The sequence below is a fragment of the Musa acuminata genome, chromosome BXJ2-6, assembly GCF_036884655.1.
Source record: "Musa acuminata AAA Group cultivar baxijiao chromosome BXJ2-6, Cavendish_Baxijiao_AAA, whole genome shotgun sequence".
NCBI classification, from domain to species: Eukaryota; Viridiplantae; Streptophyta; class Magnoliopsida; order Zingiberales; family Musaceae; genus Musa; species Musa acuminata.
In genome coordinates, this window is record NC_088343.1 from 35,208,687 (window position 1) to 35,222,133 (window position 13,447).

Consider the following 13,447-nt stretch of genomic DNA (forward strand, 5'->3'; position numbering starts at 1 on the left):
TGCGGACACCATCATCTCCGTGTCCTAATCGGAGCCGTTTGGACTATTGTAAAGGATCCCGATGCCCTCTAACTTTGGGAACACTTCCAGTGGGGCTTTCGAGCGCAAACGGTCGCGAAATTTGAATTCTCGCCATCTTCTCCGTCCATTTCGCCCATCTCCACCGTCCGATTCAAATAAACAACAACAACAAAAAACGAAAGCATTTAAGTCGCACTCTCCCTCTTCCTCTTCCTTCCCATCGGCTCGATCCCATTCCCCTTTCTCTCTCCGTGCCGCTCAACTCCTCAATCCCGTCTCCAAATCGAAACCTTAGGAGCTCCCAAATCCTTGCTCTTCTTCGGAAACCGCTTCTCTTTGACTTTCCCGTCTCGATTGCGTCTTGGAGCCTTGGATTTGGCCGCTGCCGTGACAAACTAGGGAGTTTCTTCTTGATTCGGTTTTTGCTGCGGGTTAGAATAATGCCCGCGGTCGTGGAACCTGGGAGCGTTGGCAGCAGGGTCAGGTTTCAAGAACGCGTGACTGACTCCGAGGCGGGGTCTGTGGATGGGAATGGTGAACGCGAGGCCGTCACCGGCGGCCTGCCGGTTCAGAGATTTGAGCTGCGGGAAGATCCATCTTTCTGGAAGGATCATAACGTGCAGGTACTTGAGGGTTTTTGAGTCGAAAAGATTGCGATCTTGGAAGCAGATTCGTGATAGTTTCTGAACGTTAAGGTTTTCTGAAGGAAACAGTTCAGAGAAGTTTAATTTTTGGATATTCTGCACCACTTTTCTGATATTATATTTTATTACAATTTTTCTTTTATGCTTTCTGTTCCCATTGGACTTCTTTTTGTGAAAATAGGTTAGAAAAAGTTCAAATTCTGGGATAATCCATTTTCACAGGTTTTAGGTTATTAGTGTTGAGATTGTCTATTTCTTGCTAGTGGTTGTGCTCATTTTTTGACTGAAGTAGGTCGTCATTCGAATTCGACCCCTTAGCAGCGCGGAAATATCTCTGCAAGGACACAACAGATGTGTCAGGCAGGACAGCTGCCAAACCATTACTTGGACTGGACACCCAGAGTCCCGTTTCACATTTGATCTCATTGCTGATGAGCATGTCAGCCAGGTGATAATTTTTTCTCCATTTCAGATAACACTTCTCCTTCATGACATGTTATCCTTGGTGAAGTGATGCATCTAGTGCATAACAGGAGAACCTATTTAAAGTTGCCGGAGTGCCAATGGTAGAGAATTGTGTGGCAGGCTATAACAGCTGTATGTTTGCCTATGGCCAAGTAAGTTCTTGACATTTCTTTTTACTTTCCAAATAGATATTATTTGTATACAGTTGCTGCTGTTGTATTGTTGGACTTAGAGCTTTAATACGAGATAATTTTATTTCAGACTGGTAGTGGCAAAACACACACGATGTTAGGAGACATAGAAGGTGGAACACGCAGACATAGTGTTAACTGTGGGATGACACCTCGAGTGTTTGAGTATCTCTTCTCAAGGATACAAAAGGTAAGATTCACTTTCACCTATTTTTCAAGCTATTTAATTTTTAAGCAAAAAGAGCGCTTGTAACAGACTGACTTCTCATGGTTGTTTGATAGGAAAAAGAGGCCCGACGAGATGAAAAGCTAAGATTTACGTGTAAATGCTCGTTTTTGGAAATATACAATGAACAAATACTTGATCTTTTGGATCCATCCTCTGTAAATTTGCAGGTGAAGGGTGATCATAGAAATTATGTTTCTCTCGTTTTCTATTGCATTCCTAAATTAACTTCTTTAGATTTTACTTAATCCTTTAGGTGAACAGAATAATCATGAGCGGGCAAGTCCTGATTATTATTTGTTTATCTATCAAAAACATCCTCAATATCTTAGATTCTATCATTTCCATATTCTAGTGTTTTGGAATGCAAGAGTTCACCTCTTGTTGCTTCATTACAGATAAGAGAAGACTCAAGGAAAGGTGTGCATGTGGAGAGTCTTTCAGAATTTGAAGTTTCAAGTGCTCGAGATGTTATGCAACAACTTATTCAGGTTTGTTCGAACATGCATGAAGCTGTAGTGGCTAGCTAATATGTTTGGATTGCTTGCAACTTAATTGATTTGTTTCCTCGATATATAATGTGAGAAGCCCTCTTTACTGGATATGGTAGAAACATAGCAAAAGACATCTCAAACCTGTCTGAAATGATCTACTATGGTTTTAAAATCTCTCCAATATTGTTGTCTTTTAAATTGTACTTTTCTGTGGAAGTAGTATGATTAATTGCTTGAATGTTTATAGGGGGCAGCAAATAGAAAGGTGGCTGCCACAAACATGAATCGTGCAAGCAGTCGTTCTCATAGTGTTTTTACCTGTGTCATAGAAAGCAAGGTGTGTTAGATTTGCCGAATCAATAGTGTTTTTTCCTTATTATGAATTAACAAAGTATTTTGAACTACATTGACCATGAAACATTTTTTAATAGTAAGTGAACTAATATTGTAGTTTCAAAATCTTGCAGTGGGAATCCCAGGGTGTTACTCATCACAGGTTTGCTAGGCTTAACCTTGTAGACTTGGCAGGATCAGAGAGGTACATAAACTTTTAAGTACTCCACCAAAACATGTTCATGAATATTTGGCCACTTGTTTTTGCTATCAATCTAGCTCTTAAACCCTCTTGGACACATGGACTCAGGCAGAAGAGCTCAGGTGCCGAGGGTGACAGACTGAAGGAAGCGACTAACATTAACAAGTCACTCTCGACCTTAGGGTCTGTATATTTTTCTTATTGTGTCTGGTTTAATAAATTGTATATCTAATTTGCGACTACACATCACTAGTATTTTGCCATTTGCACACTGCATGCTTATGCTTCTCAATGTGATTTGGGCCCTGCAGGCTTGTTATTATGAACCTTGTCAGCACATCAAGCAAGAAATCACTACATGTACCTTACCGGGATTCTAAATTGACCTTTCTTCTTCAGGTAAATTGTTTGTGAAGGAAACTGATATGTTATAATTTGCACATTGGTGTGTCTCAACTTAGAATAGGTTTTCTATGCATATATAAATGTTTGAAGTTTTCTCTATAAAATAAATACTATATGTGTAAAAATTCCATCTGCAATATGAAGGAAACTGCAAAGTTATCTGTTTCATCAATGAAACTTCTTCATTATTGTTTATTGTTAATGATTCCTGATCTTTCTTTTAAGGGAACAATAAGATCTTGTAGGCTGCACCATACTTTCTCATGATTCCCCACCGATTGGCTGTTTAGGGCATTCCATTAACTGATGGAAAAGAATCAAATTATCATTTTGGTTTATGGCATCACATGAATTTTCAGTGTCCATTTTATGTTTGATATAAAGCTATGTATTTTGTTATGTTCACAAGAGACACTGTCTGTGCACGAAGCAAATTATGATTATTGTCGTATCCATGTATTGAGCATATATTCATAAAGCAAACAAATTATCAGTTTTGAAATGTACCACAAATATAAACATGAACAATTTAGATCATAAATTAATTAGTTTTGTAGAATTTATAATCAACAATTTATCATAAAAATTTAGATCATAAATTTATCAGCAGAAAAGATCTATGGTCCCACTGTTAGTGACTCAGCATAAGACAAATGTCCTTTCTTTTTATACTAGACATATGGTGTTTTATGTTGGCCTCGATGTCTAAATTATGTTTTGTTTCTTTCAGGACTCATTGGGAGGCAACTCCAAAACCATCATAATTGCAAATATAAGCCCATCTAATTGGTTAGTGGCCCTATATGCCACAAGTTGTTACTCTTTCTGTGTAGATAATTTTGATTGACGTGTTCTCCATTTGTGTTTGTTAACTTGGATTTTCTGTAGCTGTGGTTTAGAGACACTAAGTACACTAAAGTTTGCACAACGGGCCAAGTTCATTCGGAATAATGTAAGTGATGCAATACCTTTTATTTCTATTTTTAAAAATTGCATTACATGCTATCTTATTTGTAACAGAATAAATCACTTATCATTTCCTATTATCTCCAGGCAATTGTAAATGAGGATGCTTCTGGAGATGTTCTTAGCATGCGTCTACGGATTCAGCAACTAAAGGTAACATAGAATATTCTTTTACAATGTTCATTTATGGAGTCTATACGGGTGATTGCAATTTTGTTCCAACTGATGCCGGAATGTCTGCTAACATAGAAAAGAATTATGGTACATTGTCTAGTGTGCACTCACAATCCACTATGCATTTTCTTAGTTTTCTGAATTTGTGAATCTAGTTTTAGTAAGATGATGTTGTTTAATAAGGCTTGTTTGTCTTGTAAAAAGTGGGATCATAATATAATTTTGATACTGGATGTTATTTCTTGGATTCCTTTATGGGAATATAGTTTGCCTTACTTCTTAAACACATGCAGAAAGAGGTGAATCGCTTGCGAGGGTTGGTAAGTGCTGGGCCTGACAACACTGAGACTGATGGTTTGAGTGCTTGTCCTACTGGATCTCCATGTTCTTTCAAATGGGATGGAGGGCACGGATCATTTAGTCCACTGACATTTGATAAAAGGTTATCGCAGGTTGGCATCTCCTACGTCGAGCATCTCATCGAATTATGTTGTTTTTCTTTGTAATAGTTGTTGGCATGTGTTGGCAACAACGCATCTAGAATCATACATCCATCACAGTAATCTATCTGACATTTGTTTTTACTCCAGAGGAAGGAATATGAAGCTGCTCTAGTGGCAGCTTTTAGAAGGGATAAGGATAAAGAAGAAGCTCTGAAGGCAATGACTGCCGAAAAGCAGGCTACACAGCAGCTGGTGACTATAGTCTCTTATTATGATAGCTTTCTGGGTAGTTCGATATTTCCACGCGAATTTACGTTACATACAATTGACAATGATGCCCTAAAACTTTGATTTGCCAGATCTGTATGATTTGACTGTGATGCCCTAAAACTTGTTTAAATAAAATAAATAGAACCAACTTTCAGTGAGTTCAACGTTACAGCATGTTCATCATAATGCTTTTACATAGTGACTTCTCAATAATTTTGTTAGATGACAATTTTATGTACTTTCATCTTTCTAGGCTTGCCTGTTTAAATGAATTTTAATGTTTCTGACTCTTTATTCATCTAAAACTTGCATGGTACATTTTTGCTTACTAGGTTACTCAACGAACAGAAGAAGTAAGAAGTCTTAAGATGAGACTTCGGTTCCGTGAAGAACGAATTAAGAGGTTAGAAGCAGTTGCTTCTGCAAAGCTATCAGCTGAAACACATCTTGTGCAAGAGAAGGAAGAACTTCTGAAGGAAATAGAAGCTCTCTGCAACCAGGTTGACCGTAATCCAGAAGTTACGAGATTTGCCATGGAGAACTTGCAGCTGAAAGAAGAACTCAGAAGGTCTGCTATTGCGCTGCTATTTTTTCTTGACTTTGTGATGAAATTCTTTATACTTCATTTCATATTTACTCATAAGTTCTTCCATAATGATGCTTCACTCTAGCTTTTTATATACTCTACAGCCAGCAACTCATCAAAATAAACTCTTATGCATATCAATAATAATTATTTTTATATATTTGACACCCAGACTGCAGTTGTTTGTTGAAGAAGGTGAAAGAGAAATGATGAATGAACAGATAACTGTTTTGCAGGATAAGGTATCCATGTTTTCTCTCAAGTTAAGCTCATCATTGTTCCTTTTATTTTTTGTGCTTATTTAACATACATGTATGGCTTACAGTTATTGGAGGCTCTGGATTGGAAACTCATGCATGAAAAAGATTCAGATGTTGTTCAGGTTCGAAAGCTAAATTTTTAAAATTCTTGATCAGCATATAGTGGCTTATCCTTGCATAAGATGTCCCTAGACATATTGGTAGAAAACTCGGTCTTGTTTCACTGCTTTCTGATTTGGGAATTGCTGGACTTATGTTCGGCAAGTTCAGCGTGCAAGTTGGAAAATCTTGGTTATTTCTACTTTTATTTTAAAATTTCCATCTTTCTTCACAGCAGAACCTGTCATCATCTTGGGACTCTTTTGGAAATGAAGAAAATGAGTTCCTCCATTTGCAGGTGAGGACAGCAGCAATATTTTTATTTTTAATTCTTTTGTTCCAAAAATTTACCTATTAATTATTTTGATATGGTAAACATATCTTTTCATGACATGGCCATCTTGTGCAGGCTATTCAAAATCAGAGGGAGATAGAAGCACTTCGTAAAAACCTATCGTCATGTCTTGAAGCCAAAGAAAAGCTGGAAAGGTACTTCCAGTTAAATTCTCTACCCAAAATCTGGCACATCACATGGTTTGTTCCATTGGTGCTGCATGACATCCCCTGACTTGTCTGACATGATTGATGGTTTTACTCTTAAACAACCCATGTGACAGGCATATGTTTTAACTTTTCATCAGCTTTTTGGAGTTCATATATGAATAACTCTGATATATTCTTGGAAGCTATCATGTTTAGTACTGAAAACATTTTTGTTGATTGTATTTGCAGGCTGAGAAGTCCATGCTAAACTTTGTTTGAAATCTTGAGAATGTGAATGCTTATTATTCTTATTACTATATTATTATTATTGTTTTTATTATTATCCCTTAATTGTTACAATATAAAATTCAGCAATCTCATGAACATTATTGAAACATTTCACTGTTGCTTTTTCATTAAAATGGTTATAATTTTGTCAATACCATGAATTTCTTTTCTGGTGGCTAATCTGATTATTCTGCAGGCGTGTGGATGAGTTAGGCTCACAGTTAGAAGAACAAAGGAAGTCTACTCATGCTCCATACGTAGGGGTCGAACTTCCACAAGCTAATTGTGACATCACTTCAGGAACAGGCAAGCTTTCTGATGATCAGATAGAACTTAAAACGATGGTGGATGCAATTGCAGTTGCTAGTCAGAGAGAAGTTGAAGCACATGAAACAGCCATTGCATTGGCCAAGGAGAATGAGGAATTGCGTATGAAGTTTAGTGTTCTTATTGAGGACAACAATAAGCTGATTGAACTCTATGAGAATGCAATTGCGGAAAGTGGTAATAATGATGCAGGGAGCCTCACCAAATTTGAGAAGTCTCTGGTGCAAGTTGACATGTCGGCTGAATTTAATGAAAATAGACATGAAGAATTCAACCAAGAATTCCACCATTCAGGAAAGAAGGATATCGAAAGTCTTGAGCACCAACTTTATGAGATGCATGAAGAAAATGAGAAACTGATGGGCTTATACGAAAAAGCCATGAAAGAGAGGGATGATTTCAAAAGAATGTTGGCTTCTATGGAATCCAGCATATCCTTAACCAAAGAAGAGATTGTATGTCCGGAAAAGCTAGTTGAAATGGACGAAGAAACAGGCTGCCAGAAGCAAGAGACGGAGGAGCTGACGGAACATCTAGCGGAAGTGCCAGAGAAAGTGCGGCATTTGGTCAGAAATAATTTGGAGCTCGTACGAGATAAGCTTGCTGCTGTACGGACAGATCTCAGATACTTTGGGATACTCGAGAAGAACATAACCGATGTGAAAGAGCTTACAGAAAATGTTGAAGAAGTAGAGCCTGGCTTTCAGTTAAAAGAACAAGAGATCGAGGAACTCAAGCGTGTTCTGTCCCAGACACAGGAAAGAAAGACAGTCTTGGACAAGAAGTTTCTGGCTCTGAAACTTGCACTTGGGAGTTTTTCTTCTGAGGCACACTATTGGGAACAGAGAGAAACCCGGGCTAGAACAAGGCTGAACGTGTGCTTTGAACATTTGGAGCAAAAGAAAGAAGAACTAAGATGTCTTCAAACTCGCAAGGATGAAACTAGCACTGCACTGTCGAAGGCTCAACATTCCGAATCTCAGTTGAGACGCAACATAGATTGTTTAAAGTCTAAGCTCCATGATTCAGAAACTCAAAGGAAGAAGACCGAAAGAGTGCTGTTTGCGATTGATAATATGGATACGGTCGACGTCGTCCCGGTGCAAAAGAACTTGAGTTTTGGTAAAGCATCTGAACTGCTAAAGTGTGAGGAGGAGAGAAGCAAGCTGTCGGTGGAGATGAAAAAGTTACAGGAACAGTTGGCTGTTGTACAAAAAGAAATCGCAAGCTTCATGAAGAAAATTGATGCAATCGATACTAAGATGAAGAGCTACGAAAATGGGATAAATACTGGACTGCTCTCACTGCAGGAAGCAGAAGTTGGGTTGCAACAGGTGATGGACGAGAAGAACATGCTTTCAGAGATGAGAGAGGCCGGAAAGGCTGAGCTGGCAAACCTGTTACTTGAGTTCCAGGAGTGTATATTTGTGCTGGACTTAAAAGAAGGTGAGATTCAGCTGTGCCAGGAAACAATGCAACAGGAATCGACAAAACTGGAGGAGATAAAATCCAAGAGAGATTTGGCCACACAGAATTTGAATCAGTTCCTGGAGAACAACAGAAGTGCAATGGTGATCTCTGACGAAGGAGTTTGCTCAGGGATTGTGTCGGAAAAGCTAGAACATGAGTTAAGCTGTGTCCAGATGTATCTTGATGAAGTAATTACCACCTGTTAGAACTGATGGATTGTTTGATTAATTCAGATTCATCACAGTGATGGGTCGCTCATTCAACTGCTCAAAATTTGGTTTTGTGATTTGCACGGACCCCCTATCGATCTCGCTCGTGTTTTCCTGTCTTGCATTTCTGCTCGTTGTGAAGCTATTCTTGTTCTTAGAACCTCAAGAGCTCCACATGAAGACATCTCTGCTCGTGAGATCTTTTGGCATATTGGTGTTTTGCCATCTCACATGACAGCGGTTTATACAGTCAAAGTTAAGTTTGAATTCAGTATTAAAATGTACTTATTTGATATACCGAAGTATACTGTTCCGTACGATAGCTCGTAGTATGTCGTCGACGTGCACGCTTCCTCCTTATTCTCTTTGTCCTCTTCCTCCTTTGTCTTCTCTCATTTTTCCATGTGTTCTCTCTCATCTTTTTCCACCTGTCTCCTCATCTTTCTTCCTTCTTACTCCATCAACCCTTCCTCCTCTTCTTCTTCTTCTTCTTCTTCTTCTTCTTCTTCTTCTTCTTCTTTAGACATTATTAGTACATATCAAGTTGTAGAGATTGTAGTGATATTTGCTCTACTCTTAAAGTGAAAGTTGCTAAAGATTATTATTATTTTGTTGGAAACAATTGATTGGGTAAAAACGACTAATAATAATTTGGGGTTCAAATCATAGCTTGACATGCGGAAAAGCACGTACATAAATTGTTCAAACGAAGAATGAAAAATTGTGCCAATTTATTATAAGAAAAAAAAGGTTGATTTAATGGAAACCATGAAACATCATTTCAAGCCATAATTTGGAGAATTGGAATCGAGAATTCGATGACATTTGGCCCCTTGACATGTCACACTCCGTCGCCTAAATCATTGATGAGTGCTCGTCCTCGGGGACAAGTTTTCCATCGTGCGCATTGCTCCCATGTTTGTGAGGTTGCTTTCTCCATTAGGTGAAGGTCGTTGTCTCGAAAGAATAATGCTCTCGGTGGCATAGAAATGGTGTGCTCATGTGATGATGATGATATCTTGGTTGTGAATACATTAATGTGCTTTAAATGTCTACTTTCTCGTGGATCACATTCTATTAAATCAACCAAAAGCTTAGCTTCGCTAAGAGTTACTTATGGCTTCTAATAAATGAGTAATCCTTTGTATGCATAATAAATTATGGCAAAAAAAAATCGTATATATATATATGTATTTAATCTTGGTTAGTTAGTATTTTATAGATGATATTACAATGATAAGAATATTAAGAATATTTTATTATTTTGATTCAAACTAAAAGCTAAATCATGTTAGGTGTCATTTAATCCAAGTTTTCGGATGGATGTCATGTGTGGGTTCAAATTCTTAAGATATGTGAGTGGAATAAAAAATAAATTATTAGAGATATATATATATATATATATATATATATTTTAAAGGATAGGTGAAGATTAGGAAATTCGAGTCCAAAATCTTACGATAAAATATATAAATTAATTAATATTTTTAAAAAATATATCATTATGTAAATGAGTCTATTACATCATCATATTCAAATATGCGGTCGAGTTTTTTATTTTTTTAGTTTGTGGATAGATATTAATAGAATGATCATAATATAGGAAGGATTTTAAAATATATAGGTTTTAGTTTTACTAACAAAATTTAGGAGAATTATCGGTGTGCTCGGTTGGGACCCACTCAAATCGACGGTTGGAAACAAAACTATATGAATGGTAGTGATCGTTCCATATGTAAATTTAATATACGATTAACTTATTATAGTGATAATTTTGCATCGGTTGTTGTCGTTGTCATCCTTTTCGGTGGTCGTCCCACTACACTTGTAGTGACTATTGCCTCAACTATTACACATTGTAGTGTACGAGAAGCAATATCTTGTTGATCTTTGCATGACATGATTCTTATCATCTAAAAGACAATCCAATTATCTATCTACGAAATAAACGAAAAGGGGTAGGTTAGGTTAGCATAAAATTTGCCTTTATCTATCTACTCAAATCCTCCTAAATCGGATTCGGTTTCATATTTATTTTGAGTTATAAAATTTTACCTGATTAATCTGACTAAATCAGGTTGAGTAGAAAAATATGATGTGTTACTATTTTAGTATCATATTTATATATTAAAAATATTTGTTCTATAGTAATATATCAGTCACTAAGATTGAGGGTTTGAAATGACATCCTATAATTTTTTTTTCCAACAAGTTAGCTAGTCAAGCTACTTAAGACTTTGATTATTTGATTGACTCAAATATATATATATATATATATATATATATATATATAATTCATATAATTTGATTATATATATAATTCATATATATTTTATGCTTATCAAGTATGTATATTCATATTTAACTCATACATCGATCATTTGAAACATACTTTTTAAAATACATTATGCATTTGATAATTTATACTATCACTATTTTGTAGTGAATTAAATTTATACTTACGATGCTAATAAAAGATCACGTTCCTTAATGATCAAATATGTTAAAGAGTAAGAAACTTATAATATCATGAGTATAAGGTTACGATTAATTAAGAACCCTACCTCTTGAATTATTGATTTATAATATTTTTTAAAAAAAGTTTGATAAAATTTTTCATAAAATAAACTATATTTAGCCAAAAAAAATATCTAGATTCCATTATCAATTTTTTAACAATTCATTCTATAATCAAATAAACTAGTTGCTATAAATCAAACAATTGTACTATCATGTAAAAAAGTTTTATTTTGCTATTCTAGTGAGCAATCGATCTTAAATTATCGTAAAATTTTATAGAAAACTAAAAGATATATAGAACTAAATACACACTAAACTTTAACTCAAAACAGAATTATTTGAAGGCTAAATTATCCTCCTAATTCACTACCAAGATCTATTTTATTAAAATTGGGTTAGGATTCTCTGAATTTATAAACCTTGGTAGTCACTCAATTCTAAATTTTATAAAACCCTAAGAGAATTTTTAAAATATGTAAAAGAGACGGTGTCTAAGCAATTTTATTAAATTTTATTAAATTTTATTAAATTTAAATAAAACCCTAAGAGAATTTTATTAAATTTTAGTTTGAATATAACTCCTTCTTAGAAAATAAGAAATTTTGAGTACCTCGATAATAAGTCTAAGCACTAATCTCGAATAAAGTAATATTAGAAGTTTTAGAATAATAAGAGATTCATACAAAATATATCCGAAAATCAAAGATAAATTCAAATTATATATTATGTTGGATTTAATCCCATTGCATCTCATTTCGAATTTTTTTTCATTTACTAATATAATTCTAATGTTATAGTAACTTCAATCAATTTTAATTTAACTTAATAAAGATGATACTTTTGGTCTAAACTTATCTTTCAATCTCACTAATGTATCTCAACATTTAGTAATTTTTTTTATTTGTATCTTCATTTAATTTTTTATTACTTTATCTATGCTTAAGTAGCTTGTTATCCTCATATACATAATATTTAAAACTCATACTTCTTTACATTTATTCAAGTATCGAGATTCATTTAAGGCCATTTAAATTTAATCATCAGTTTTAGTTACTATATATATATTTATTATTGTAACTTAACCTCATGTTCAAGTCCATTAGTACACTTTGGCTTGTAGTACTATACTTAACATAAACATTAATGCATATATATTTTAAATCAATATTCCATAGAATATTGAGGATGATATTCTTGAAAAACATGTTTTTCAATTTTAAAAATAAAAAATGAACATATTATTTATTATATTTATGAAACATAAATATCATTAATTATATCACTAAGTGAGGATAACATATATATATATATATATATATATATATATATATATATATATAATTTATAATTCTGTTAATATACTAGTCCTAATTCATTCATAAAACGAATTCGGATGCATACCACCAGACTGGTTGATAGGGTGACTCAGAAAAACGAATCCTCTGTTGGTGTTTATTGAGTGTTTTGCTGTGTACTGATGATATTGATCCGAGCTTCTTGTTTTTTTGCATGCATAATGGATTCCTTTGTTCATGTTTGTGTTTGTCTTGACTGCTCTGGCAGATTCGCCTCCCACCATATTCGTTCGTGTGCTCGGGAAGAACAAGAACCGGAACAAGGAAAACAAGGTTGAGGTCTGATGGTGGCGGGATTTATGGAGGAAGAGAAATAAAAGGTTGACGACGACATGCAATCTTCAGCTCCAAAATCTTATTTTTTTTCCTTTTATTCTGCATTTTTTACTTTTTGTTTTTTTCTTCTTTGGCCATATTCATTTATTAATATAATATAATATTGATAAGGGACCATTTAGTCACAAGGACGAGGAATTATCCGTTTTGGGCGATGAGCGTACCCACATGGTTTTGTTCTTTCGAAATATGTAAATTCTAAAAAATATTTTTAAAGATAAAAAAGATCTGACGAACTTATGAGCCTTTGGTTCACATACTCTTCAATCAATGTGAGACTATATGATTTTATCAAATATAAGACAGACATACTTTAACAATGGAAAGATTCTTTTACTCTCTTTCAGCATCTATTTTTTGTTGAGCTAAAACATTTCCAAAAGCTACGAGCAGAAAAAATGGACTAATATGATTTCCATGATGAAGGAAACGAAAGTGGAACAAAATGGATAGCTCATTTTGATGGTAATGATGCTAGCAAAATTCTTGAATGAAAATTCACTTCTTTCTACAAGCAGTGTGGCAGTATCAGTGGCGGCATTTCATTTCATTAAGTTGATATCCGACGTCCCCCGCATCGTGCAGCATTGTGAAGGTTTGGATGAGAGGTGTAGTCCGTCGAAAGGGATGAGACAGAGAGTTGGGTGGAAATAAGCTGGCCGTCCACTGCTCTTCCTCAC

At 35.1% G+C, this 13,447-nt stretch overlaps 1 protein-coding gene across 2 annotated transcripts; it reads left to right on the plus strand.

The window, feature by feature from the left end:
* Positions 1–251: 251 nt before the first annotated feature.
* LOC135615359 (kinesin-like protein KIN-12G) lies at positions 252–8,635 on the plus strand. 2 transcript variants are annotated; one of them, XM_065113711.1, is made up of 21 exons: positions 252–644; positions 958–1,113; positions 1,199–1,282; positions 1,392–1,511; positions 1,604–1,717; positions 1,946–2,038; positions 2,289–2,378; positions 2,509–2,579; positions 2,685–2,759; positions 2,888–2,975; positions 3,712–3,770; positions 3,870–3,933; positions 4,035–4,100; positions 4,415–4,573; positions 4,712–4,816; positions 5,167–5,402; positions 5,593–5,662; positions 5,746–5,802; positions 6,015–6,077; positions 6,189–6,268; positions 6,747–8,635. In XM_065113711.1, exons 1-21 carry the CDS (start codon positions 462–464, stop codon positions 8,551–8,553), a joined length of 3,840 nt encoding a protein of 1,279 aa, XP_064969783.1. In that variant the 5' UTR covers positions 252–461; the 3' UTR covers positions 8,554–8,635. The 2 variants fall into 2 exon arrangements, with proteins under 2 accessions (XP_064969783.1, XP_064969782.1); XM_065113710.1 differs by having other exon boundaries at positions 258–644; positions 6,018–6,077.
* The last annotated feature ends 4,812 nt before the right edge of the window (positions 8,636–13,447 follow it).

Coding starts and splice junctions, on each gene's coding strand:
- LOC135615359 (XM_065113711.1), top strand. CDS start 462: ATGCCCGCGGTCGTGGAACCTGGGAGCGTTGGCAGCAGGGTCAGGTTT. Junction 2,580..2,684: donor GACTTGGCAGGATCAGAGAG/GTACATAAACTT, acceptor ACATGGACTCAG/GCAGAAGAGCTCAGGTGCCG. Junction 5,663..5,745: donor TAACTGTTTTGCAGGATAAG/GTATCCATGTTT, acceptor TATGGCTTACAG/TTATTGGAGGCTCTGGATTG.